Here is a 27506-nt window from a genome sequence, read left to right as displayed (position 1 = left end):
ACCTCCATGCCTGGCTAATTTTTGTATTTTTAGTAGAGACAGTTTCACCATGTTGGCCAGGCTGGTTTCGAACCCCTGACCTCAGGTGATCTGCCCGCCTCAAACTCCCAAAGGGTTGGGTTTGCAGGCGTTAGCCACCGCGCCCGGCCAATCTACATTATTCTGTATCTGCATTTGAGCCGCACCAAAATCTTAGGCAAGGTTTCCCCGTTTGAGTCCACATCACGCAGGCAGCCTTCCATAGTCCTTGTTCCACCCATTCCCCATCCTTGTTTCTCCCACTTGCCCTGGCTCATGGGGGTCCCAGACTCTGAGATCCCAGAGGTGTCTTGTTTGTGCCAGCTGCATAGCACAGGGCCCAGCACAGAGAGACTCGATGGGTATTTGGGGAATGAGTTAACACTGAAGGAGCTAATTCCGGTGTCTTGGTGCGGAGATGAGCAATGCGGACAGGCCTCCTACTGCCCTTGGGCCGCAGCAGCTCACCGCACAGTGCCTGCATACCCGTCCACATTCTGTGACTGAGTGGGGAGCACGGGGGAGTCCCTTAGCTCTTAAGGAACGTGGATTTACCTGTTTCAAAGGTGATTTCGTCTGGCTCGAAATTGATTTACCTATATACCTGCACAAGTTAAGAATGCTAAATGCCTTCGGGCAAAAGAGGTATGAACATGCTGCACTGCTCCTAGCTACGGCACTTCGGGCACGCTCTTCTCCAAGCCTCAGCTACTGGATCTGTGAAATGGGATGATTTCCACCTCCCTGGATTCCTGGGAACGCGTCCTGAGGTCGTTGAAGGTAAAGTGCGGAGCCTGGACCCCTGCGCTAGCGCCACCATCCGGTAACAAGTCTCCCTTTCTTCGTCTGCAAATTGGGAAGAGTGTGCCTAAGTTTTCTAAGCACGTGTAGAGGGTGGGAGTCAACTCAGTAACTGTGTACTCTGCACCGCGCCGCAGTTCACAGCGCCCAGCCCTTGCGGATTTCATTTGCTAAAATCCTGGGAGGTCGCTTCCTTATTCCTATTTTCCAGTTGAGCTGCAGAGAGTTGGAGTTGGTAAATTTGCAAGCCCCTTGTGGAAAGCGCTTGGCGCCGCGCCAGGCGCATAGTAAGCGCTCAATGAAAACTATACTTGTGTGGCTAGTGGCGAGGAAGCTGAGCGTCTCCTTGTCCCTAGCCGGCCCTGGAGGCCAGCGGCCCCGCCTTCCTCGCCCACCCGGCGCCCGCGCCTCAGCCCCCGCCTCCTTCAGCCAGCTGAGCCTGCGGGGCGGGGCCGGGGGCGGGGCCGGTGCTGATCGGTCCTACCAGCGCCGCCAGCCACCTGGGGGCGTGGCCTCGGGGCTCCTGGCAGCCTACAAGAGGCGGTGCGCTGAGCCCCAGCACCAATTCGCATCCCAGGGCGTCTCCAGCCGCCCACTTTGAGCTGTCTGCTTGCTGTGCCCGCTGTGCCTGCCGTGCCCGCGCTGTCGCCGCTGCTACCGCTGCTCGACGCGGGAGACGCCAGCGAGCTGGTGATTGGAGCCCTGCGGAGGTAAGTGTGACTTCCATGCCTCTCCCTTTTGCAAACTGTTACCCTCCCGAGAAGCTGGAATAACTAGAATAGATGCCACCTCGCAGGGCTGACTGTGTGAGGGCACCACACTGAGTGCTCTGCTTGCATCGCGGAACATAGCTTTGCGACAGGCCCTTTTGCAGATGAAGAAACTGAGGCTCAGCGAAGACAACTCATTTGCCCAGGACCTCGCAGCCAGGACTCCAAAGAGCCGGGCTTCAACGCGATCTGAGTGCAGAATGCTGCTACTTGGGGGCTGTTTACTCTCTTGCCTTCCTTGGGCAGCGCTAGCATTTGTTGCATTCCTGTGTTCGTAGTGGGTGTCAATAACTGGGAAGCTGATGGCATGGATGTGGCAGGCATTAGAATGTGTCCTACTCATGTCTGGAGGAACAGGGTGATCTAGTGGCATATGCATTCAGCTGCCGTTTGCTGCCACGCCCCTCTATGATTTCATTTGCAAGGTAGCCTTCTTCCCATATTTCAGATGAAGATGCTGAGGGTCAGAGAGGTGAAGTAAGTTGTCCAGGCAAAGCCAGGGCTGGAACCCAGCTCTGTCTCCAGAGCTTCAAATGGATGTGTAGAGACTTGGGGCCATGTCAGGGTTCTGCAGTTTGGGGGAACACGTTTTTGGGTTTCTTTAGCCAGAGCGGGCACCTGCATAACTCCTGCGTGGGGGAGTTACCGTGGAAGCTGAGGGCTCGCTCTGGAGTGTGGGGGACATCAGTCGTCCCATGTGGACAGAGCCAGGGTTAGTCTCTCATGTGCTGCAGACCCAGAGCCTCCCTTGCTAAGGCTGGACAAGCCAGGGAGGACTTCGCTGATGCCTGCTCATCGCAGTCCAACTGGAATTGGGCGTCTCTCAGTCAAAATGTGGTTGCTGCCCTGGCTGAGAGAAGCAGCCGGGAACCCGTGCAAATGCCTGGCTTGCCTTGCAACTGAGAGTGGGGTTGTGAGTTTCCCCTTTGGGCCTTTGGACCCCTTGCCCTGGTAGAATGGGGTGTGCCTGCTTTCCCCATCCAGGGTCTGGAGTCTGACAGTGAAGACAGCCTGCAGAACAGGACCGGGGCGTGGCCCTTTCCAGTAGACTGAGGCCATGAGCTGTGACTGTTGGCTGTCCCAGGGCTCCTTGGGTTATATGCACCTGATTTCCTGCTTCTGCCCTGATCTGGCTGTTTCCACTCAGGAAAAGGAGCAGGTGTGGGACTGTGTTGCCCGTGCGGCAGGCATGCGGTCTGTACCACACACTTTACCTGTATTGGCATCGCTGCAACACTCTTGGGCAGTAGATCTCTCCATGCCCACTCCACAGCTGAGGAAACTGAGGCTCAGCAAGGTGAAGTGCTTGCCTAGGATTCCCCAGCTAGTATGGAATGCTATCACCCCCAGGTGGGTCCTATCTGCACTCTTGACCCTGCTTTCTTTAAGACACTTCTCTGCCCACTGCCAGCTCCACCTGTGAACCTGACCTTCACACAGGTGATGTTTTGTCTTAGAGGGGCTCCAGGTAAAACCACTGGACAATGTACCTAGGGAGGAGAAACCAAGAGGGTGATTTTGATTTTTGCAGTCTCTTAAGGTGTAAGAGTAGGAATAGTAATAATGCCATTTGTAATAATATAAGCAGCTGACATTTACATGATGTTTAGTACAGACCAGACATGCCCAGGGTTTCCATGGATGAGCTCACTGCCTGCTCTATGAGCTGGGCACTTTTTACAAGGAGTAAGTCGAGGCTCGGAATTATTAAGGTGTGTGCCCAACATGACACAGCCAGGGCGGGGTAGAGCTGCCGTCCAGGCTGGGCCCTGAGCCAGATTCTGGGGGAAGGTGCCCATCTAATGACCAGCCACATGACTGTCACAGCAGAGCTTGCTACTAGTTGAGGCTTTTCGTGCCATGTGGGAGTTTTTTTTTAACGTTGGCAGGGATCTGGGTTCCTGGTCCTGGCTGGGGTGAGGCTGGAAGGGGATCAACTGCCCCTGGGCTTGGACTCAACACTGCTGACAAGTACTGAGAGCCCTGTCCCGGGACCCAGATCAGTGCTGGCTCTCAGAGTCCTGCCTCCAGCCTGGAGAGGAGAGTTGGCTGGACTGGGAAGGCCTGAGCTAGGGAAGAAGACTGTGAGGTCCCTTAAAACCTCTGTACTTCATCCCTCAAAAGACCCCAAGTTAAGTATGTGGCCCTTTGTAGGTTGCATTTGCAAGTTTTTGGAGGCAGGACCCTCTGACGTCTTTGGAGGTCAGAAAGTTTTTGGAGGCAAGGCACTGACCTCTTTGGCCTGTGGGAACTGGAACTTTTCTTTCCTCTGTCACCAGCGTCATTTGCTGTGTGTGGGAGGTGCCTGCATGTCTGCCTGCGCCTGACTCAGGAGGCTTTTTCTTTCTTTCTTTTCTTTTTTCTTTTTTTTGCAAACGCGCTGGTTTTTGATCAGTCCCAGATGTGCAAACCCAGGATCTCTCAAAGGGGCCGATGGCTTGTCAAGAAAGGAAAATTCAATCTGGGCATAATTTATTTCACTTCGTCTTGAGTTCATTGAGTGGAACAGATGCTCAGACCTTCCTGGGACGGGGACCCAGAGCACCTTGTAAAGTCTTAAATAGAGCACGCTGAGTTCTGGGACAGGCAAGGGACAGTCCGATCTGGGTGGTGGTAATAGGATGGGCCATGTTCTGTTTTCCTTTTTCCTGAAAAAATGTTTTGTGGTAAAAATACACATAAACATAAAATTTACCATTTAACCCATTTTGAAGTGTACAATTCAGTGGCAGTTAGTACATTTGCAGTATTGTGCAGCCACCACCACTAATCCCAGGGCGTTTCATCATCCCATAAGGAAACCCCCTACCCATTAGGCATCATTCGCCATGCTCTTCCCTTCAGCCACTAATCTCCTTTCTGTCTCTATGAACTTGCTTATTCTGGACATTTCATGTGAATGGAATCACACAATGTGTGGCCTTTTGTGTCTGGCTGTTCTCACTCAGCATCATGTTTTTAAGATTCATCCACACTGTCATGTGTCTGAGACCTTCATTCCTTTTTATGGCTGAGTAATATTCCATTGTATTAATAGACCACGTTTTGTTTATCCATTCTTCCACTGAAGGAAATCTGGGCTGTTTCCACCTTTGGCTTTTACGAAGGCGTCTGCTGTGAACATTTGCGTACAAGGTTTTGTGTGGGCATATGTTTTCATATCTCTTGAGTGTTTACCTGGGAGGAATTGCTGGGTCGTATGGTAACTTTATGTTTAACTTATTGAGGAGACTGTGTCCTCTTTTTTGACTCTCTTCTTGAAGCATCAACTCAGGCCATGTCTTTCCAGAATGTGTTGCTGGCCTTCTCCATGGGTGCAGGGAAGCCCTAGCAGTTGGCATTGGTGGGCAGTGTTGGCATGCCACCTGGGTCACAGCGGCAGCCGGCAGGGCATCCTGAGACATCACGCTGCCTTCTACCCCAGGCTGTGCAATGATGGGTACTCTTGGACAAAGACCCCTCTTGCAAGGCTGCGAGGACATCATGGTTCTGCCGAGGGAGATTTCGCTTTGATTGTCTTGAGTGCTGCGTCAGCTTAGACAAAAACCACAGAGTCAGAGGGGAAAAAAAAACAAAACAAAAAACGTCCTGATGAGGATTGTGCAATTTCCGGTCCACCATTCTTTAAAAAATTATAAATTATGAAATCCCACATTTTCAATCCCAATTTCTGGAACGTGTTTTATTTTGAGCACAGAATGGCAACATCCCAGGAAAAAAAGTCATGCTCCCATTTTGCTTGTAATCAAGGGAGCTGGAACTGACCCTACCCCCAATTTTTTTGAATAGGGAAAAGACTCAACTGGACCCCTCTAAGGATTGGGAGCTGGCATCTTCTGAGTCTGACTTGAGAAGAGTCTGATAACTCCTAGAGGAAACAGGCAGGGTTTTGCGAGCTGGGGAAGATGATAGTGGGTGGGTGGGGAGTTGGCGAGGGTGTGCCAGGCAGAGGCACCGTGTGTGTGCAAAGGCCTGGAGGTGGAGAAGGGCCTGGGACTTTTGGAGAATGGCAGAATGTTTGGTGTGCCTGCAGTCTATGAGTCAGGCTCAGGGTGGCAAAGGTCTGCCCTGCAGGTGTTGTGATGAGCTGTACCACTTAGTGGGCACCATCAAGATGAACAGAAAGTAACATGGTGGCATTGCACTTGAGAACAGCTCACTCTAGAATGAACTGTGTCCCCCAAAGTGTGCAGAGCCCATACCTAGTGGTCCCCAAGGTGACTGAGCACGTGCACAGATCCAGCAGCAAATCCCCCCAATCCAAGAGCTGTTCTTTCCATTCTGTGTTCTTTCGGTCCTTCTGTTTATGACAAGGTGAAAGTCACAGGTGGGGTTGTCCCTAACACCTCTCCCACACCCTGATCTCCTTTTACAACAAACAGCAAGCATCCTCTACAACAAAGCCTTTGGCTGGTATCAGCGCCTGGCTGGGAGGAAATAACTGGGCTGTTTTTATTGTTTAATTTCACTCTTGCTGTCTGTTCACGGCACTAGTGATCAGGTTCTCCGCCAGTGGGAGTGATAGAAAGTTACCTTTTTAAAGTAAATTTCTTGGAGCCCAAAAAACAAGCCAAGTTAAATAAAAATTCAAAATATGGGGCCAGGGGCAGTGGCTCACACCTGTAATCCCAGCACTTTGGGAGGCCGAGGTGGGTGGATCACCTGAGGTCAGGAGTTTGAGACCAGCCTGGCCAACACAGTGAAACCCCATCTCTACTAAAACTACAAAAATTAGCCAGGTGTGGTGGCAGGTGCCTGTAGTCCCAGCTACTCGGTAGGCAGAGACAGAAGTTGCTTGAACCTGGGAGGTGGAGGTTGCAGTGAGCCAAGATCGCACCACTGCACTCCAGCCTGGGTGACAGAGCGAGACGCCATCTCAAAACAAAAACAAAGTATGTACTAGTACTGGTACACGGTAGGAAGGTGGGCAGAACTTAGGAAGTGGGGGATTCAAAGGACGGGGTTTGGGAAATGCTGGATCAAGGTGGGGGAAGGAGGAGAACGGAGAGGTACTTTAGAGAAGTGCTTCTCAGAGTGGGGGCCTGCAACCAGGCGCCATGGCTCACGCCTATAACCTTAACACTTTGGGAGTTCGAGGCGGGTGGATTGCCTGAGCCCAGGAGTTCGAGTCCAGCTTGTGCAACATAGTGAGACGTTGTGTCTACAACAAATTTTAAAATTAGCTGGTGTCCTCTCAATGTGTCTTGTCCTCCTCATGTTTCTAAAATAAAGGAAGAAAGGCCGAGCGCAGTGGCTCACGCCTGTAATCCCAGCACTTTGGGAGGCTGAGGCGGGCAGATCACTTGAGGTCGGGAGTTCGAGACCAGCCCGTCCAACATGGCAAAACCTTGTTTCTACTGGAAATACAAAAATTAGCTAGGCCTGGTGGTGCACACCTGTAATCCCAGCTACTTGGGAGACTGAGGGAGGAGAACCACTTGAGCCTGGGAGGCAGAGGTTGCAGTGAGCTGAGATCATGACACTGCACTCCAGCCTGGGTGACAGCGCAAGACTCCATCTCAAATAAATAAATAAACAAATAAATATAAATAAATACATAAAAGAAGAAAAAAAAAATGAGCCAGGCGTGGTAGTGCACACCTGTAATTCCAGCTTCTTGGGAGGTGGGAGACTTAAGACCAGGAGGTTGAGGCTACAGGTGAGCAGTGTTCACGCCACCGCACTGCAGCCTGAACAACAGAGTGAGACCCTGTCTCAAAAAAAAAAAAAAAAAGTGGGTTCCTGGCCTGGCAGCACCTGGGGACTCACAGAAATGCAGGTTTTCAGGCTCCCCCGGAGACCTGGATCAGAAACTCTGGGGTGGGGCTGGCAGTCTGCTGTAACAAAGCCTCCAGCCCTTCCTGATGCAGCCTCAGTTGTGGGAACTGCTGCCCTAGAAAGCTAAAGAAGGCTTGCCCTGGGGCCCTGGCACAAATGCGGGGCATGGAGAGCTGGTTACTGGGGTCAACGTTGAGCCATGTGGACGGTTCTGATCGTAGGGCCTGGTGTGACCAGAAAGAAGTCACGAGTGACCTGAGAGCTGAAAGACCACCTCCCTCCAGAATCGGGGAGACCCCTTGAGAACAAGTCGTTGGCATATTTGGAAGGCTTTCTTCCAGAAGAACACTCAGCCCTTTGGCACTCTGTGCTGAGGCTGTGACTCCCTGATGCTCCGGGGCCGGAGCCAGTGTCCTGAGGATGCCGGCACCTTCCTCAGAGCACGTTTCATGCCCCTGTGTGCCTGCGAAGAGCCAGCTACACACATTTATTTATAACCCCTGAAGGGGTGAACTGTGTCCTCAAGGGCATTGAAGACACCTCTATGATGTGTGTCCATCTTCCCTGCCATCCCTCTCTCCTGCCCCAGGCCTGCTCCCCGGGAGGGAAGATGCTGTTTATTCCCTGGGACCTGCGAGGCTGGGGCTGCCCTGGGACTGAGAAGGTATTTTCAGCTGGGCCTTGGCACTGCAGGACAAAGTACTCTGTCAGACTTGGGATGAACTGGGCCCTGTCTGGGAGAGTCGTGTGTGGGTCCAAGGGGGAGGCCCTACCGCCAGCTGGACTTTATCTGGGACCTGACACATCGCAGTTCACTTTGAAGGCTGCTGAGCCAGGGCCCCAGGCCTGTTTCAGCTCTGAGACTCCTGAGGGAAAGGCCCCGGGATTTTCTCTTGAATAATGGCGCGCTCTCCTTGGACCACTCCCGCCCTCTTAATCCAGTCTTCAAACAGAGGTCAGAGCAACAGCAAATTTTTTGTTTTTATTTTTAAATTTCTTGTTGCTGCTTAACATACCAGGGAAGAGGGCACAGCCATCCCTGTGCCGGCAGAGAGATTTTCACAAAGCGCCGTAGCCCCGGTCACAGCAGAGCCTGGCTGGCTCCCAGAAGCCCCTCAGGCCCCTCTCACGGTCCCGCACCCCCCAAGGGTAGTCATTTCCGGACTTCTAAGGGCACAGGCTGGGTTTGCCTGGCTTGGACTTGACCTAAATGAAACCATGCATGTTGAATCACTGGAGTCTGGCCCCTTTTGTTTGTTGAGCACCGTGTCTGCGGGGTTTGTCTGTGCTGTTGTGTGTTGCAAGGCTTTCAAGACACAAATCAGACCCTGTCACCGCCCGACTTCCTTCCTTCGAGGGCCCTCTTTGCATTTAGAGCAAAACCAAGGGTCTTCACTGTGGCCTTCAAGGCCCCTCACGGTGACCTGGCCCTGGCTGCCTCCTGACCCCGTTCCTCCCCAGCTTCACGGGCTTTTCGCCTGTTCTCAGTCACGCCTCAACTGTGACCCCCTCTGAGCCTTTGTCCTTGCATTTCCTGCTGCCTGCAGCGCCCTTTCTTTTTTCTTTTTTTCTTTCTTTTTCGTTTTTCTTTTTTCTGAGATGGAGTCTCACTCTGGTGTCCAGGCTGGAGTGCAGTGGTGTGATCTCAGCTCATTGCAACCTTCACCTCCTGAGTTCAAGCGATTCTCCTGCCTCAGCCTCCCAAGTAGCTGGGACTACAGGCGTGTGTCACCACGCCCAGCTAATTTTTGTATTTTTAGTAGAGACAGGGTTTCACCATGTTGGCCAGACTGGTCTCAAACTCCTGACCTCAGGTGATCTGCCCGTTTCGGCCTCCTACAGTGCTGGGATGATAGGCGTGTACCACCGCACGGGGCCTACAGTGCCCTTTCTTTAAGAGCTCAGCAGGGCCGGGCGCAGTGGCTCAAGCCTGTAATCCCAGCACTTTGGGGGGCCGAGACGGGCGGATCACGAGGTCAGGAGATCGAGACCATCCTGGCTAACACAGTGAAACCCCGTCTCTACTAAAAAATACAAAAAACTAGCCGGGCGAGGTGGCGGGCGCCTGTAGTCCCAGCTGCTCAGGAGGCTGAGGCAGGAGAATGGCGTGAACCCAGGAGGCGGAGCTTGCAGTGAGCTGAGATCCCGCCACTGCACTCCAGCCTGGGCAACAGAGCGAAACTCTGTCTCAAAAAAAAAAAAAAAAAAGAGCTCAGCAGGACCTTGCCGTCTACCCCAGCCAAAGTGGTTCTGCCCTCCTCCTCTACCCATCTTCACCAGCCGTTTCCCGGGCTGTCCTGCTCACACCTTCTGTATTTACCTCTCTGCTGCCACATTTACTCTCTGTCTCCTAGTCCCGAGCGCAGATTCCGTCTTGTTCACTTGCAGATCCTGGGATTTTCACCTGCAGAGTGCTGTGGAGGTTCCGCAGCCAGCTCTCCACTCACCTTTGCAGATGCCACCTGTCAGTGAATCACGCTTCTCAGGCAGGGAGACTGGCCCAGGCTGCCAGGCTTGGAGCCCAGCGCAGAGGTGATCTGGGGCCCTGAATTTACTCAGGAGGAGAAAGGAAAGAAACATCATTAAACACCATGAATTTCCTGGGATTCTGTCACTAGACCCTTTATACACATGATCCTGGGTAACCATAGCACCCTCTCTCCCCTAGCCATGGAAGAAACTCAGGGCCTCATGCATGAGCGAGGAATTGGAGGCTTGGGGAAGTTGAGGCATGCCCAGCTCCATGCGGTGGAGGCAGAATTCGAACCCAGAGCTGCCCATTCTTCTCTATGCCTTTCTGCATTGCCTTCTGGGAGTCCAAAATTCCTTTCCCTTCGGAGACGGAGGGCTCCTGCTGTTTATCGTTTAAAGCTTTGCTGGGAACATTGTTTCCAGGGAAACATTCACACATTGTCAAGAAGGGAGAAAGGTGCCCCAGGAGTTATGTCCTAGGGTTTTAAAGAATGTATTAATTTATTACCTGGTCCCTGGTCCCTTAAAAGTGGCTTTTCTTGTATATCACCTTGGCTTGCATCGAATGCACCTGCTTTTCAGTTCTTTCTTTTTTCTTTTTCTTTTTTTTTTTTTTTTTTCACATAGTAGAATAAGAGTTTGTTGAATGACTATTTTGTTTTTGTCCAGAATTTTGTATATTCTTAGCATAGCATGTAAACAATGAAAAGCATTGTATAGATTTTTTGTTCAATGAAGCATACAGACATATTGTCTCAGAAATCCCATAAGAATATATCTTTTGTTAATTGGCTGGACGTGGTGATGTGCGCCTGTAGTCCCAGCTACTCGGGAGGCTAAGGCAAGAGAATCGCTTAAACCTAGGAGGTGGAGGTTGCAGTGAGCTGAGACCATACCACTGCACTCCAGCCTGGGGACAGAACGAGACTCTGTCTAAAAAAACCACAAAAAACAAAAGGAGTATATCTTTTGTTGAGGGGAGAGGAGGAGAGAAGGTGCCTTGTGGGGCTGGTGTCGCCTTTGAGCTGAGGGGACTGCTGGCTGTCCTGGGGAGATGAGGAATTCAGTGTGGTGCAGCAGCTAGGAGAGGAGCTGGAGCTGGGCTGTGGCTTCCCTTGGGTCGGGCCTTAATCCTGCCGAGAAGGGTTTAAGGAAAACTGCCAGGCTGCAGTGAGTGGGGGAGAGGGGCCCCCGCTCCCTGTGTGGTGCTTACCCAGGCGCTCCTAACGGGATGTTCTGCTCAGTCAAGGGCTCTGCCAGAGACACAGGCGGGGGGAGTGGAGTACCCCTCCTTCCAGCCACGGCTTCATTCCTGGAATTTCTGGGTGGTTTGTGGGTATGACTCTGATCTGCCCTTGGCCTCTTGCTTAGATGGGAGTTCTCCTTTGATACTTCTGAGGAAGAGTAGAGCCTAGAGAACACCCCGACCCCCACGCTGCTGGGGTCAGCTGCCCTCGTGTGGGCCATGGGCCTCAGCTGAGTGGTGCGGGGCTGCAGGTCAGAACTGCCCTGACGTTTAGGAGAGTCGCTGTGTGGACAAGGCAGGACTGGTAAGTGACCGGGGCATGGTGAATGATTCGACATTGTCCTCGGGCTTTCTGTATGGCCTCAGGCAAGTTGCTTATCTTTTTTGAGCCTCAGTTTCCTGATCTGTAAAATAGAGCTATTATCACAGTGACCTCATCAGTTTGTGGACCACATGAAATGTGCAGGGCAGGAGTAGAGGGCCCAGGCCATGCCTGCGGCAGCCCCTTCCTCACCCCACGATGGCGTAGGTTTGGTGATGAACATTTGTTGGGGGCATAAAGCTGATTGAACAAGGCTCAGTGCCGGCCAATGGCGAACTGCAGCCAGCTTGGAATGGCTCATACCAGCTCGAGAACTGATAGTTACATTTTCAGGGCCAGCCTAGTGGCTCACACCTGTAATCCCAACACTTTGGGAGGCCAAGGTGGGAGGATCGCTGGAGCTCCGGAGTTCGAGACTGGCCTGGGCAACATAGTGAAACCCTGTCTCTACTATAAATAAAAAATTTACTGTGCCTGGTGGTGCACACCTGTAGTCCCAGCGACTTGGGAGGCTGAGGTGGGAGGATCGCTTGAGCCTGGGAGATTGAGGCTGCAGTGAGCCATGATTGCACCACTGCACTCCAGCCTGCGTAATAGTGAGACCCTGCCTCCAAACAAATAAATAAATAAAAATCAATAAAAAATAAATTTTCACAAGGATTGCAAACCAGTTAAACACAACCATCATTAAACGTCACGTTATAAAAACTTACAGTTAAGTTATATTTAAAGGCCGGGCATAGTGGCTCATGCCTATAATCCCAGCACTTTGGGAGGCCAAGGCGGGTGGATCACCTGAGGTCAGGAGTTCAAGACCAGCCTGACCAATATGGTGAAACCCCGTCTCTACTAAAAATACAAAAATTAGCCAGGTGTGGTGGCGCATGCACTTATAGTCCCAACTACTCGGGAGGCTGAGGCAGGAGAATTGCTTGAACCAGGTGGTGGGGATTGCAGTAAGCCGAGATCACGCTATTGCACTCCAGCCTCAGCCTGGGCTGCAGAGTGAGACTCTGTCTTTAAAAAAAAAAAAAAGAAAGAAAGAAAAAAAGAAAGTTTTATTTTAAATGAAGGTAATAAATAATTAAAACCTATCATTTTTGACTTTTTTCCTGCATTTTACTGTGGCCTCTGCTCTATGGGATCTGCGTGATGGAAAGGCTGCATGACTGTGTGCTTCTGGGGATCTCTTTTCAGAACCTCCATGCTCAGTGACTTCACACTGGTTGCTTGAAGTTGGCCACAGTGGGAGTATTTACACTGAAGGAATTGGCAAACACTGCAAGGCAGGGTGGTTTTTGCTTGGTTTTTGTTTTGGAAGCTGGCGGTGAATGATTTACCATCCCACCCACTATTCCAGCCCTTGAGAAGCTCGGGGTCCAGCGAGGGAGGCTGAGAGTCAGAGCAGCCACAATCCTGGGTGGAGAGCCCAGGGCTGGGGGTGCCCATGGGCCTGTCAAGTCAGCTGAGACCCAACCGTGGAAGAGGACAGAGCTCCATGATAGAAAATGACATCTGACAGGATAAACTCAGCATGAATCACCAAATACATTTGCATGAGTGACACCTGGCCAGGTGGTGACATGAATCCTCCAGACCTGGCGCATGACATCTTGGACATCTGGGGAAAAATGGCCAACGCTCAAGGCATATACTGAGCTAATATACGTTTCAAATTCGGTAGAGGGTCCCCCTGCCATCCCCCAAGCATTGGACATTTAACATATTTTGTTTTTTCCTGTTTTTCTTTTGAGATAGAGTTGCCCAGGCTGGAAAGCAGTAGCACGACCTACAGTCTCCATCTCCCAGGCTCAAGCAATCCTCCCATCTCAGCACTTCCCTGAGTAGCTGGTACTACAGGCATGTGGCACCATGCTTGGCTAATTTTTTATTGTTATTATTTTTAGTAGAGACAGGGACTCACCATGTTGGCCAGGCTGGTCTCAAACTCCTGAGCTCAAGTGATCCTCCCATCTCAATCTCCCAAAGTGCTGGGATTATAGATGTGAGTTACCACACCTGGCCTAATAGGATTTTTATTTTTGTAATTTTTTAATTTTTTAATGTTTTATTTTTTGAGTCTTGCTGTGTCACCCAGACTGGAGTGCAAAGGCACAATCTCAGCTCACTGCAACCTCCACCTCCCAGATTCAAGTGATTCTCCTGCCTCAGGCTCCCGAGTAGCTGAAACTACAGGCACGCACCACCACACCTGGCTAAGTTTTGTACTTTTAGTAAAGATGGGGTTTCATCAGGTTGGCCAGGCTGGTCTCGAACTCCTGACCTCAGGTGATCCACCCACCTGGGCCTCCCAAAGTTCTGGGATTACAGGTGTGAGCCACCGTGCCCAGCCAGATTTTTAAACATTGGATTTTGTTAAGGCAAACGTGGGCTTTGAAATAATGTGAAGAGAGAATTGTCTCTTCATAGCATTCCACATTATTAACTCCAGCCTACTAAAATCCCTTCAAACGATGCATTTTTGGAGGCTCTGGCACATCCTCATTATTATAACAGGCCTGTCACTTCCCTCCACCCACAGATGTGGACTCAAGAAGCTCAGTGCCGTGTCCAAGACCACACAGCCAGGTCAAGGGCCAGTGAGGGGCAAGGTCAAGACATGAACCCAGGTCTCTCTTCCCCGAGAGCCCATGCTGCAGTCAATAGAGAAGCAGCCCAAATCAGACAGAGTCCTTATATGGCTTTTCTGATCTAGCCGGGAGGAGGGGGCCACACAGTCATCTCGTAAATATTTATCGAACACTGACTTACACATCGACGCTTCGGCGGTGAATGAGACCCGCAGGTCTGTAGTGTGGTTATGCTGGAGGTTTCTAGGAAGCCGTGATCCTCGGACTGAGTCTTAGCAATGAGCAGGAATTCATCTCCCCAGCCTGGGCCAGTGAAGCGGGGCACGTCGGGGTCATGGGATGAGCTGTGGGAACAGCATGTGCAAAAGCAGGGAGCTTGGCACAGGCTAGATGCCGAAGGCTGACAGGCTAAGTCCCGAGATTCATCTTTCTGGCAGATTCTCCTAAACACAAGGCACTTGCAGCACAGGCCAATGACGCAATGAGCTTCAGCCCAGCTCCCTCTCCCTCCCTCACTCCTGAGTGTTGAGTACGATGGCGCCCGAGAGATAACCATCAGGTAGACCCCTTGCTAAACTTGGACACATGGTTTGCTGATCCCCTAAATGTCCACAAAGCCTTGGCCAGGGTAGAGGGGTGCGGTTGGAGAGCTCATAGTGCAAACAAGCTGTGTTGAAAGTCCCCCAAACTTTTGGCAAGTTTGATTTCAAGTCTTGATTCCACTTTAAACTAGCCACACAGCCTCCTAAATGTCAGCCTCCCGGACTCAGTTGCACTTTCTGTAAAATGGGACTGAAAACAGCTGCCTCTCTGCTAGAGTCCAAATGCATCTCAAAGCTCTGGGCAGTGCGGGAGAAATGTGGCTCCTGTCACTTTGATTTGCCAGCCATGGGTCTCACCATTGACCCTGGGACCTGAAAGCTCTGTCCATTCCCCTCCCAGCCTCTGCTGTGTGCTGAAATCTGGTGTGTTTTCATGAGGTCTTGGAGCCGTTATCTTACTTGTGGTCTTATGGGCTCACTTTTGCAACTCTGGCAAAAGAGAACAAAATCTTCCAGAGAGCATTTCTGCTGTGTTGTCCCGTGGTCCCCAGCGATATTTCATTATCAGTGAGTGGCCGAGCAGACAGGATGCGGGGGCATCTCTCTAGGAGTGACGAATGCACCCAGGCCCTTCCTGGGAGCATCAGGGGTAGAAGAGCAGAGTTAGAGTGGCAGCCTCACTCCCCAGGCAAAGTGCACTCGGGGCAGCCACCAAAGCGTGAGCTCTTTTAGGACGCTAGGAGGGTACTCTGCAGGGGGCATCCATCTGCCAGAGGTCAAAGGTCAGAGGTCAGCTAATCAAATCTGGGTCAAAGGTGAGTGGACAGCACCGATGGTGGGGGGGTTGTGTTTGTGTTGGTGGAATGTCGCCATGATGCGAGGGTCTCCTTCGTCTCCCATGGGGGTGACACATTGGTGCCTTCTCATCAACAGAGGCACCATGTGACCCGGGAGGCCCGTGCCCTGGCTCCCCCAGCCCAGCAGCCTTCCCAAGAGGCAGAAGAGGGTGGAAGAGAACTTTAGGGCAAGATACGGTTGTTTTGTTTGGGAGTCCCCTTCCCCCTGCATGGGTGGGGAGGGGCTTGGGATTTTCAAATCCAGAGGGAAGCCCGCTCCGGGGGAGGCAGCAGGGCACTAAGCCAAGGGCACACCTGGGCCTCAAGGTTAGAAGAGCTGCGTTCCGGCTCCAGACTTGCTGCTCACCCTGGGCAGGTTCCTTCAATTCCATGGACTTCAACCTCCTCATCTGTAGAGTGGGGGTGATGGAGCCCAGACTCTGGAAAATCAAGAGGGTGAGAGGAGGTCATGGAGGTCAGGCACTCACACCGCAACTGGCGCAGGGCAGGTCTTCCCTGGCGGCCCCCTTCGCCCTGAGGGTCGCTGGCGTGAGCTCCTTCTTGACGTTGGCAAGCCCAGGCAGCCTGGGCACTTGGAGGTCCCGTCCCGTTTGGAAAGCGTTTGTGTGTTTTCATTGTCAATAGAAAAGGGGCGGAAGTGCTTCGGCCCGGTTCTGACTGAGCTGTCTCAGCAGTGGGGTAGAATGGGCGGTGTGGGCCAGGGCTGCCGGGCACCGCCCCTGTGAACTGGGCCTCGGCCGACTGGTTTGTGGCTTTGGCAGATGGCACCAACCAGGTTCCGGCCAGGACCCTGGCCTCGGCCTCCTAACTTGCCTGTCTGCCTCCATTGTGTCTCCTCTTTACAACAGCCAGGGGCATATTTGGAAGCAGTCCTGTCCACCCATGTGTTATCTGATGTGTGTTGGTCTGTTAAGCTGGCTACAGCAAAGTACCACAGACTTAAACAATGGGAATTTAGTTTCCCACAGTTCTGGAGGCCAGACGTCTAAGATCAAGGTGCTGGTCGGGCTGCTTTCTCCTGGGGCCTCTCTCCGTGGCTGGCAGATGGCGTCTTCTCCCTGTGTCCTCACGTGGTCATCCTCTGCGTGTCTCGGTCCTAATCTCTTCTAGTGAGGACACTGGTCAGCTTGGTTAGGGCCCAAGCTCATGGCCTCACATTACCTTAATCACCTCCGCAAAGGCCCTGTCTCCAAATACATCGCATTTGGAGGTCCTGGACATTAGGGCTCCAATGTGTGAGTTTGGAGAAACCCAGCTCAACCTATAGCTGTGTGCTTGTTCCTGTGCACCGAGCACTGGGCTCTGGGGGTACAAACCGGAATGAGGTTCTGGCCCTTTTATGGTTACTTTTCTTTTTTTTATTTTTTTGAGATGAAGTTTCACTCTTGTCGCCCAGGCTGGAGTGCAGTGGCATGATCTCAGCTCACTGCAACCTCCACCTCCCGGGTTCAAGTGATTCTCCTGCCTTGGCCTCCCAAGTAGCTGGGATTACAGGCATGCACCACCAAGCCCGACTAATTTCATATTTTTAGCACAGACGGGGTTTCTCCATGTTGGCCAGTCTTGTGTCGAACTTCTCAGGTGATCCACCTGCCTCGGCCTCCCAAAGTGCTAGGATTTCAGGCGTGGGCCACCACGCCCAGCCTATAGTTACTTTTCTGCTTAAAATCTCCCGTGTTCTCCTGCCCCCCAAATGTAGCAGGAGCCATCCAGATCTGGAGGAGCCTCGTCCCCTCCCAAGCAGGGACCCCCCAACCCCCAGGCCCTCTGGGCTGAAGTCAGACCCAACCACTTTCAGAGCCAGCAGTACTGGCATGCCACCAAGAATGGCAGGCCTGTGTTTCCCAGGTTGGCGGCTTTTGTGGTGCACATGAGGGCACTTGGAGAACCCCCCCTCCATTCCTCTCCCCTTTTCCTCCTGTTCTCTTCCAATTTGGAGGTTTCACTAAACCCCATGGTTCTCCCAACTCTAAAGCTTCACCTGAGACTTCATAACTTCTCTTTGGAATCCTTAGAGATGCACCAGCCTCTAAGCTGTGGAAGTCCTTTTAACATTCAGAATGAAGGCGGCCAGTCAGCTCTCCCAGGGCAGCCCACACTGGCTTGGGAGGACATGCCGGAGCACTCATCTAAAAACAGCATTTGTCTCCTGTTTCCTTGCTTTGGCATTTTGTTTTATTTTGTTACGCGCAGGTTGGCCCTCCCTAATCTGACAATCCAAAATCCGAAATGCTTCAAAATCCAAAACTTTTTGAGCACTGCCCTGAAGCCACATGTGGAAAATTCCACACCTGACCTCATGTGATGGGTTTCAGTCAAAATACAGTGAAAACTTTGTTCCATGCACAAAATTATTTTAACATGTTCGATAAAATTACCTTCAGGCTACGGGTATAAGGTGTATCTCAAAGATAAACAAATTTTGTGTTTAGATTGTGTCCTATCCCCAAGAGATCTCATTATGTACATGCAGATGTGCCAAAACCTGAAAAATCCAAAATCTGAAACACTTCTGGACCCAAGCATTTCGGATGAGGGATACTCAACTTGTAGTCCTTAAAAAAAGAAAAAAAGGAAAAGAAAATAGACAAGTATAAAGCATAGGCCCACCACAGAGGCCCTGAAGACGCCCTCCTATGGCCACCATTTCATAGTTCCTGGCAACTCTGCCTGTTCACCTTACATGAACAGCTGTCAGCATCTTGCCGTTATTTGCTTGAGATTTAAAAAATAGAAATAAGGGCCACGCACAGTGGCCCCTGCCTGTAATCTCAGGACTTTGGGAGGCTGAGATAGGTGATTACTTGAGCCTAGAAGTTCAAGACCAGCCTGGGCAACATGGTGAAACCTCCATCTCTACAAAAAATAAACAAAAAATTAGCCTGGCGTGGTGGCGTATACCTGTAGTCCCAGCTACTCAGGAGGCTGAGGTGGGAGGATCACTTGATCCCAGGAAGTCCAGGCTGCAGTTAGCCATGATTGCACCACTGTACTCTAGCCTGGGTGACAGAGTGAGACCCTGTCTCAAAAAAAAAAAAATTGAAATAAGATATTAAAGGTAAAGATGAAACCTCTCATTTTCTCCTCCCTACTCATCCTCTACTTCAGAGTCAGTCCCCACCATGAGCTTGCTCTGAGTTCAGTCCCGGTTTTACGACACACACATACACACCATATACATACACACACACGTACACATACATGTTTATGTGTATATGTACGTATATGTCCATATATGATACAAAATAGTTTTATGTTTTTAATTTGCACAAATAGTAGCACTAGCATAATGTTCTACAACTTGCTTTTTAAAGTCACCACCACACCAAGATTTCTTTGTGCCTATGCTCACACAGCCCCAGCCCTCCCTTTTGCCCACTGTGTAATATTCCACCACGTGCTCCTGCCCCAACCCTAGGCATGCTGTGTTTACCAGTCCCCCTACTGATAACCATCTGAGTGGTGCCCACCGGTGATTTAGACCAGAGCAGGGTCTTCATCTCATGGGTTCACAGCAGAGTTGCATCAGCAGTTTATGCTTCGTGCCTTTGGGGTCCCTGCTCCTCCCGTGGCTCAAGTGTGGAGCAAAACAAGCGGAGCACCGTCGTGACACCAGGGGGACGTTTGTGACGCCGATTACCGCACTCTCAACCTCAGCCAGCGTCAGAGTTTTCTGGCGTCTCTTCTTTGAGGCTGGCCGCCTACAGCTGGAAATGCTCATATATGGTGGTGTGACTAACCTGAGAGAGAGAGAGATCAGGGATCCTGAGAAGTTCTGCATTCTTGGTCTGCTTCCCAGCAGGACGAGTGAGCGCGCAGAGGTCCTCCCTGCACGGCCCCAGGCTGGGCTTCGGAGGAGGGCAGCCCGTCTGGCCCGCTGCAAAGCAAGCCAAGCCCCTCTTCTCCACATGGCGTTATTTTTGTCTGAGGCGAAGGCTCAGTCAGGACCCTGGAGAGTTTCCAGGGGTCAGGAATGGGAACCTCAGCATTCCCATAGCTCTTTGGCTCAGCCTCTGTCACCTGGTGCCAACGTTTCTGCTTCCTGGGATGCCCATCTTGGCCTCTGTCCATCCCCTCTGTGCCTTGATCTACATCTCCCCCCTGCCCCACCCGAGGATGCCCACCTTGCACTGCCACTGTCCCAGCCAACTTGACCGGTAAACACCTGGTTGGTGCTATGGGGGTGAAGACCAGGGAGGACTCTTGTGAAGAACTGAGCCCCACGGAGTTCCCATAGGTCAGCTTGAGGCACGGCCACCACCCAACCCTCCAGACAGAGCTGCTTCCTCTGGCCCCTGAGGGCCTGGCACTGTCTTTAGAGTCAGCCTTGTCCTGCTATGTGGGGACTGTGGGTTTCCTCCTCCATGTCCCCGACCTAACTGTGAGCTCCTTGAGGCCAGGGACAGAGTCTTCTTCGTCTTCACATCCCCAGTCTCCATCTCAGAGTCCAGCACAAAATAAGGCACTCGATGGAGGTGACTGGGTGGCCCAGACTCTCCCCTGGGAGGAAAGCAGAGAGGAGGGTTGTGCGTGGACGCACTTGTTCAAGCCCTTCCTTGTCTTCTTGGGCCAATAACATAGATTCCTCAGATGAAGCCAGGAGGTGGAGGTCTGCGGTTCGTGACCCTATAATGGAGGGGAGGTAGTTGGCCCCCAGAGACAGAGGTGCCAAGGTAGCTTGCTGGAAAATTCTGGGTCTTTGTAATCATCATTTCGGATCTTAGCGTCTCTGCTTACCAGGAGGCTGGCCTTGGGCTTGTCTTGTTGCCACACTAAGCCACAGCTTTCTTATCTGTAAAATGGGGATGAGAACGGCCTGACCTCCTGGGTTGTCATGGTGACTGGGAATAACATAAACGACGGGCCTGCGTAGGTGCTTATGAAGGGTTTTCTGAGGGAACAAAAGGCGGAGGCCTTGGTTGGACTTCATTCTGGGCAGCTGTGTCTTAGTGTGCGACAGATGTGCGGGTGGGGCCCGGGGCAAGGGCCGTGATAAGAGAAGCCATATGTCAACCACTTTTGGTAAACTGAGTTTGACTTCGCAGGGACTAGAAGTTTGCTCTCAATGTTGGTTCACGGAGCATGACTTTAGCAATCCCCTTGGGGCAGGAGATAGAAGCTAATTTGTGCCAGCGATTCACCTGAATCCTGAATGAATAAGAGATGCTGACTCCTAGTTAGAAAATGCAGGGACTCGCTCCAGGAAAACTTGAGTCCAGGAGGAACTGTTCTAGGTTATCCTCTTTGGAATCCCGACAGCTCGCCTCGCTGGGAACCCTTGGCGTAAATCCTAGCTCCACCACTTCCTGTCTGTGGCACCTTGCTTGTTTAGCTTCTGTGGGCCTCAGTTTCCACATCTATAAAATGGAGAGAGTCGTGTGTGCTGCGTTCGCTGCTCGAGCCAGCGCTGTGACCGGCTCCTACTAATGCAGCTTCTCCCACCGCCCTCTGTTTCCTTTCAGAGCTCGAGCGCCCAGCTCTGTCCCAGGAGCCCAGGCTGTCCTGTGAGTCCCATAGTTGCTGCAGGAGTGGAGCCATGAGCTGTGTCCTGGGCGGTGTCATCCCCTTGGGGCTGCTGTTCCTGGTCTGCGGATCCCAAGGCTACCTCCTGCCCAACGTCACTCTCTTAGAGGAGCTGCTCAGCAAATACCAGCACAACGAGTCTCACTCCCGGGTCCGCAGAGCCATCCCCAGGGAGGACAAGGAGGAGATCCTCATGCTGCATAACAAGCTTCGGGGCCAGGTGCAGCCTCAGGCCTCCAACATGGAGTACATGGTGAGCGCCGGCTCCGGCCACAGGGGCTGGCACTGGGGGTGGGGCCCAGGCCACCAGCCTGCTCTGTGCCCCAGCCGGTGCGTGTGGTGGCTGGCTCAGGGTCTCCTCTGGCAGGGGAGGACCCCAGCTCTGTTCTGTTTGTTTGTTTTGAGACAAACTCTCTCTCCCAAAGTGCTGGGATTACAGGCGTGAGCCACCGTGCCCGGCCTGTTTGTTTGTTTTTGAGACAGAGTCTTGCCCTGTTGCCCAGACTGGAGTGCAATGGTGCCATCTCAGCTCACTGCAACTTCTGGCTCCTGGGTTCAAGTGATTCTCCTGACTCAGCCTCCTGAGTAGCTGGGATTACAGGCATGCACCACCATGCCAGGCTAATTTTTTTTATTTTTATTAGAGATAGGGTTTCACCATGTTGGCCGGGCTGGTCACAAACTCCTGATCTCAAGTGATCCACCCTCCTCAGCTTCCCAAAGTGCTAGGATGACAGGCGTGAGCCACCATGCCCGGCCTGTACATACTTATTGAATGTGTGGGTAGGAGGCAGGCTGGCCTCCCGGCTCTGCTTCTCTGCCTTCCGCACAGCTGGGATTTAATCAGCTGGTGAATTCTATGTATTTTTGAGTGTCTCACGTGAGTCCAGTACCCTGTGAGATTCTTGTTACAAAGAGGTGGACAAAGCAGATAAGGTCCCCGTCCACACCGCATCTCTGGACTCGTGTAGCCAGGAAGGATTTGTGGAGCACCTTCGATGTGCTCGGCACTGTCCTGGATTCCGGGAGGAGACATGATTATGAGTTATGCAGAGTTAGAAGAAGAAATATGGGAGCTGCAAGAAAGAACATTACAGGTGGGAGAAACCTGACTGAGATGGAGGTGTCAGGGTGCCCACTCTGCGGAGAAGCCATCTCAGTTAAGACCTGAAGAGTGAGCATGGTTGAGTGAGCAAGCGTGCAGGGAAGGGTGTTCTAGGCAGAAGGAACAGAAGGTGTGAAACCACCACCACCTCGTGAATCTCTTTCCTTAATGGGAGAAAAGCTTCGGGTCTCAGAGGAGCTCTCAAAAAGCCAGTGGGACCACGGCTCATTTCTGAGGGAGTGAGGCCATTGCAAGAGGTCAGAGAGGCAGGCAGGGGCAAAGCACACAGGGCTTTGAGGCTAGCTGAGGAGCCTGCCTTTTTCCTATGAGGAATAGGGTTTTGTTATTGCTGAAATGGGGGTGAAAAGAAAAAAAAAGAAAAAGGGTTTATTTGCAGGCGAGGATACTTTTATGACTGTGAAGCACTTTTTTTTTTTTTTTTTTTTTGAGACGTAGTTTCACTCTTTCACCTAGGCTGGAGTGAAGTGGCGTGATCTCGGCTCACTGCAACCCCGACCCCTGGGTTCAAGCAATTCTCCTGTCTTGGCCTCCCAAGTAGCTGGGATTATAAGTGCCTACCCCCACGACCGGCTAATTTTTGCATTTTCAGCAGAGACGAGGTTTGCCATGTTGGCCAGGCTGGTCTCAAATTCCTGACCTCAGCTGATCCACCCACCTCGGCCTCCCAAAGTGCTGGAATTACAGGTGTGAGCCACCGTGCCCAGCCGTGAAACACTTTTGCTGCTGTGCATGTTGGGGATTGGAGGGCCCAGCAGGAAGCAGGGAGGCTGCTGGGAGGTGGCTCAGTCAGCAGGTGACGGGCAGGTGAGGAGGGAAGGGGCGGGATTTGGGCGGGAGGCGGGAAGTGAAGAACAGAGAGCCATTCTGAGACCTAGGAGGCATTGCCCATGGGTCAGGGCTACACTGGCTTTCTGGCTGGGCTTTCTGTCTTTCTCTGGACGCACTGCATCGTGAGAAAGGCTCCTGGAAGCAGCAACCCTGCCCGGGGGCTCTTTCTGAAGGGGCAGAGCAGAGGCAGGAAGCCCTGCAAGGCTTCCCTCAGAGTCACTGGCTTTCCCTGGTGCCTGCTTTAGCCTGAACACGCTCCCCTCCTCTTCTAAGTTTTTCTTTCTTTCTTTCTTTCTCTTTCTTTCTTTCTTTCTTTCTTTCTATTCTTTCTTTCTTTCTTTCTTTCTTTCTTTCTCTCTCTTTTCTCTCTCTCTCTCTTTCTTTCATCTTTCTTTTTTCTTTTTGATTTTTTTGAGACAGAGTCTAGCTCTGTCACCCAGGCTGGAGTGCAGTGGCGTGATCTCAGCTCACTGCAACCTCCACTTTCCAGTTCAAGTGACTCTCCTGCCTCAGCCTCCTGAGTAACTGGACTATAGGCGCACACCACCACACCCGGCTAATTTCTGTATTTTTAGTAGAGGTGGGGTTTCACCACGTTAGCCAGGCTGGTCTCGAATTCCTGACCTCAGGTGATCCACCCACCTCAGCCTCCCAGAGTGCTGGGATTACAGGCATGAGCCACCGCGCCCGGCCTAAGTTTTTCTTTTTCACCCTCAATTTCTAAGATCAGAGGGGGCTTGTTGGAACATGCTGTTGGGAGAGTTGCTTTATGAGAAATGAAAGGAAAGGGGCCCCAGGAACGTTGAGACCCACCGAATGTCCCATCTGCGCATCCCTGGTGGCTTGGCCTTGGTCCTCATGGGACCAAGAAGGCCCCATGTCTCTCTGGAGAGGTTGGGGCATGTGGGACTGGAGCTTGACTGAGCTCCAGGATCCCAGATGCTTCCCGCCTCCTGGTCTGCAGCAGGCCGGGTTCTTGTGGATGTTCTTCTCCCTGCACCGTGTGGTCCTCCCGGTTTCATGCAAGACTTAGTGCCGGTGAAAGGAGCTTCTTTGCAGCAGGGAAAGTCAGGCCGCCCGGGCAGCCCATAGCAGGCCTTTCATGTTTTCCTATTTGTTTACTTGGTGCTGTTTCAGGATTGGAGCTGAGATCGGGGTCCTTTGGTCTAAAAGGCCGGCCTGCTGGGGAGGCTGAGCCTTTGTGGGTGCTACTGAGGCCACCTCAGAGCAGGGAGGCTGGAAGGGAGGGAAGGCAGGGCCCCTGCCACTCAGCCCGGCGCCCTCAGCACTGTACCGCGTTACCCCTCGGCTCTGGTTCACACCCAAACAAGCAACGCAGATTTGAGAATTCGTCTTGGAAACGTGGCTTCCTGTTCAACCCTGCCTGCTGTGGCTTCAAGCCACAGTCCTTTGAAATAGGCTTAGCACTGAAAGGTGGATTCTGAAATCTCAAAGAGTCGAGCAGCCCGTTCTGAGGTTTTATGAGTGGACAGGCTCTGGAGCCAGCCTGCCTGCCTCCAGCCAGCTCTGTCACTGGCCAGCTTTGTGACTTCGGGCAGATTGCTTAGCCTTTCTGTTTATGTTTCCTCACCTACACGATGGGAACAAGAAACCCTTTCTCGTAGGGTTGTTTGACGGAGGCGATGAGATAAGGCATGACCCGTTCTAAGTAAATGTGAATGATGCTGTTATCATTTAGTATATTGCACAGTCAGCATATTGCAGTAGCATATTTTAGTAACTTCTTATTTTAGTGAGATGGGTCTGGCACTTGGTTACAGTATGCAAGGCAGGAAGAGCCCCCTTAGTAGCCAGATGAGAGGGGGTTGCGAGAGGCTTCCTGGCTGTGTGACCTCAGGCAGGTTACTTAACCTCTCCAAGACTCAAAGTTTGTTGCCCCTTGGCCGCCGAGGAGTCTTGATGGGACACGGGGAGAGAGGGAAGCGAGGCATGCGGTTGTGTTGGGCAGGTACTCCCTGCTGGGGGGTCCCAGGACTAAGACAGGACTGTCTTCCATGAGCATCTGCTGTGTGCCCGGGGCTGGGTGTGCAGAGGGCAGGAGGCCAGCCTCTGCCTGCTTAGAGCTGGAGCACCTGTCAGGAGGACTCCAGGGAGGAAGGGCAGTGTCAACTGCCAGCTGTGAGCGGGGGCTGCCTGGCGTCTGTTCCTCCACAGAGGAGAAAGGACACGCTTGCTCTGCTCATGGGGTTCTCTCCCCAGGAGTCGTGTGTGTTCCTGGGGCCAGCTGTGGCAGGCGAAGCTGCAGAGCCTGTCTTCAGAGTCTCTGCCCAGACTGCTGCTCAGGCCCCGCTGATTCAGGCCGGGCCGTGCTGGGAGGTGAGCAGGGCTGGGCAAGCCGAAGACATCTCTTGTCAATTTCTTTTCATTGTGGTAAAATATACGGACTATAAAAGTGACCATTTTAACCATTTTTAAGTGTGCAGTTCTGTGGCACTAGGTACATTCACACTGTTGTGCAACCATCCCCACCATCCACCTCTGGCACTTTCTTTTCTTTTCTTTCTTTCTTTTTTTGAGACAGTCTTACTTTGTCCACGCCCGGTTAATTTTTGTATTTTTAGTAGAGACGGGGTTTCACCGTGTTGGCCAGGCTGGTCTCCAACTCCTGACCTCAAGTGATCCGCCTGCCTCTGCCTCCCAAAGTGCTGGGATTACAGGCGTGAGCCACTGAGCCGGGCCCATCTCCGGCACTTTCTATCTTCCGACTGAAATGCGGCACCCATTCGTCTCAGGGCCCTTCTTGCTGTGTTGCCCCGCGGGTAGCCAGTGAGAAAATCCCCTGCAGGGGCCCTCGGCTGCTTTTCCTTGCAGGCCTGAGTGTGGCTGATGTGGAAAAAGCCTCTCTGACTGCAGCCAGGCCCTGGGCTGGGCGCCTCGTGGGCTTACCCTCCCCATTACTGCCAACAGTGAGGGCTGTGGACATGCCCACGTTACCGATGAGGACAGTGAGGCTCAGACAGGATAACTGCATGCCTAGGCTCACACCGCCATTCCAGGACCAGCATTCAGAACACCGATCCAACGCCACACGCATAACTTATTTCTAGCCCCTGGCCTAGGAATAGCATCTGATTATTACCTGCTGTGGCCCACACATAACTGCATACATGGAGACAGCTCAGGCTCCAACGTCCTGAAGACCCGGGTTCAAATCCTGGTTCTGCAACTGGCTGACTGTGGGACCCAGGGAAAATGGCATTGCTTCTTCAGGCCTTGATTTGCTTGCCTGTGAAATGGAGATAAGAAGGGTCTACTTCAGAGGCCCCTTGTTAGAATGCAATGAAAAGATTGGGGTAAAGCCTGAGGCCTGGTGTGCTTGGAACATGCGTAAGGAGAGGAAACCGGGGTCATCGGGACAGGTTCCAGGCCAAGACCATCCGTAGAGATGGCTGCTGACCTTCCCTTTTCTTCCACACAGCAGCAGAGCATTGGCTGTAGGCTCCGCGGGAGCCCGGGCTGGGGCATTGCTGCATTTATGGTTCTTACGCCCCTCCCTCACCCTCACCTCCTGGTGCCTGTTTCTCCTCCTGCTGCAGACCTGGGATGATGAGCTGGAGAAGTCTGCGGCGGCATGGGCCACTCAGTGCATCTGGGAGCATGGGCCCACCAGTCTGCTGGTGTCCATCGGGCAGAACCTGGCCGCCCACTGGGGCAGGTAAGAGCCACAAGCTTCTCTCCAGCTGCTGCAGGCCCCCATTGCTGTGTGCCGGGCTCAGCACTTGCCCATTATCAAGTTTAGCCTGCAAAGAGAGTGAGAGAGACCACCAGTTCCATCCATATTCTGGGTAACTGAGGCTCGGCACCCGGGAACACTCCTGAGTAACTGACAAAATGTATTCAAGCTTGGTTGGCTGACCCCAGACACTGATGATTGATTAAAGTTTGTAGTTTGGGCTTTCTTTCTTTCTCTTTTTCTTTTTTTTCTTCTCTTTTTTTTTTTTTTTTTTGAGATAGGGTCTTATTCTGTCATTCAGGATGGAGTGCAGTGGCGCAATCTCGGCTCACTGCAACCTCCGCCTCGTGGGTTTAAGTGATTCTCGAGCCTCAGGCTCCCGAGTAGCTGGGACTATAGGCATGTGCCACCATGCCTGGCTAATTTTTGTATTTTTTGGTAGAGACAGGGTTTCACCAGGTTGGCCGGGGTGGTCTCGAACTCCTGGTCTCAAGTGATCCACCCACCGCGGCTTCCTCGAGTGCCGTGATTACAGGCATGAGCCACCCCACCCAGCCTGTAGATGGGGTTTCCATTCCATCTCCTGTGCAGGGTTCCTGAGTCCCCGTTCCTGTGGGGTGAATGGCTCTGTTCGCGGTGGGTCATTTCTGTCTGGTTCTGCTCACTGTTTAAGGCTGAGCCAGGTTCCACCCTGCTGGGAACATGCCCATTGCCTTCCCTGCATCATCCGGCCGTCGGGAAGCTCACTAACTTCTCCCCACCCCCGGGGCTTCCCTGTCTGGCCGTGGTCTGTCCCCTCTCCTTCCCTGTCTGGCCGTGGTTTGTCACCTCTCTCGTAGGAGGCATTGACGGTTGTCTGTTAAATGCAGCTGACTGGCCTTCCCCAGAGTAACCTGGATCATGTATCCGTGCTCCCAAAGAGGCCAGAAGTCCCCTCC

The 27506-nt window shown here is 52.4% G+C and overlaps 1 protein-coding gene across 2 annotated transcripts in view; it reads left to right on the top strand.

Moving 5' to 3' along the window:
* The first annotated feature begins 1329 nt into the window (after positions 1-1329).
* The window catches only part of CRISPLD2 (cysteine rich secretory protein LCCL domain containing 2), an 88333-nt gene continuing 62156 nt past the window's right edge, over positions 1330-27506 (top strand). For both annotated transcript variants that reach the window (XM_031658049.1, XM_003917259.3), the window contains exons 1-3: positions 1330-1529; positions 20860-21173; positions 26432-26550. In XM_031658049.1, coding sequence (XP_031513909.1) covers positions 20934-21173; positions 26432-26550 — 359 coding nt within the window. In that variant the 5' untranslated portion in view covers positions 1330-1529; positions 20860-20933. The remainder of the gene's footprint in view (positions 1530-20859; positions 21174-26431; positions 26551-27506) is intronic.

Source organism: Papio anubis, chromosome 18 (genome assembly GCF_008728515.1).
Source record: "Papio anubis isolate 15944 chromosome 18, Panubis1.0, whole genome shotgun sequence".
Classification (NCBI taxonomy): Eukaryota; Metazoa; Chordata; class Mammalia; order Primates; family Cercopithecidae; genus Papio; species Papio anubis.
Note: the sequence above shows the minus strand (reverse complement) of the source record. Positions and strands in the feature narration are given on the sequence as shown.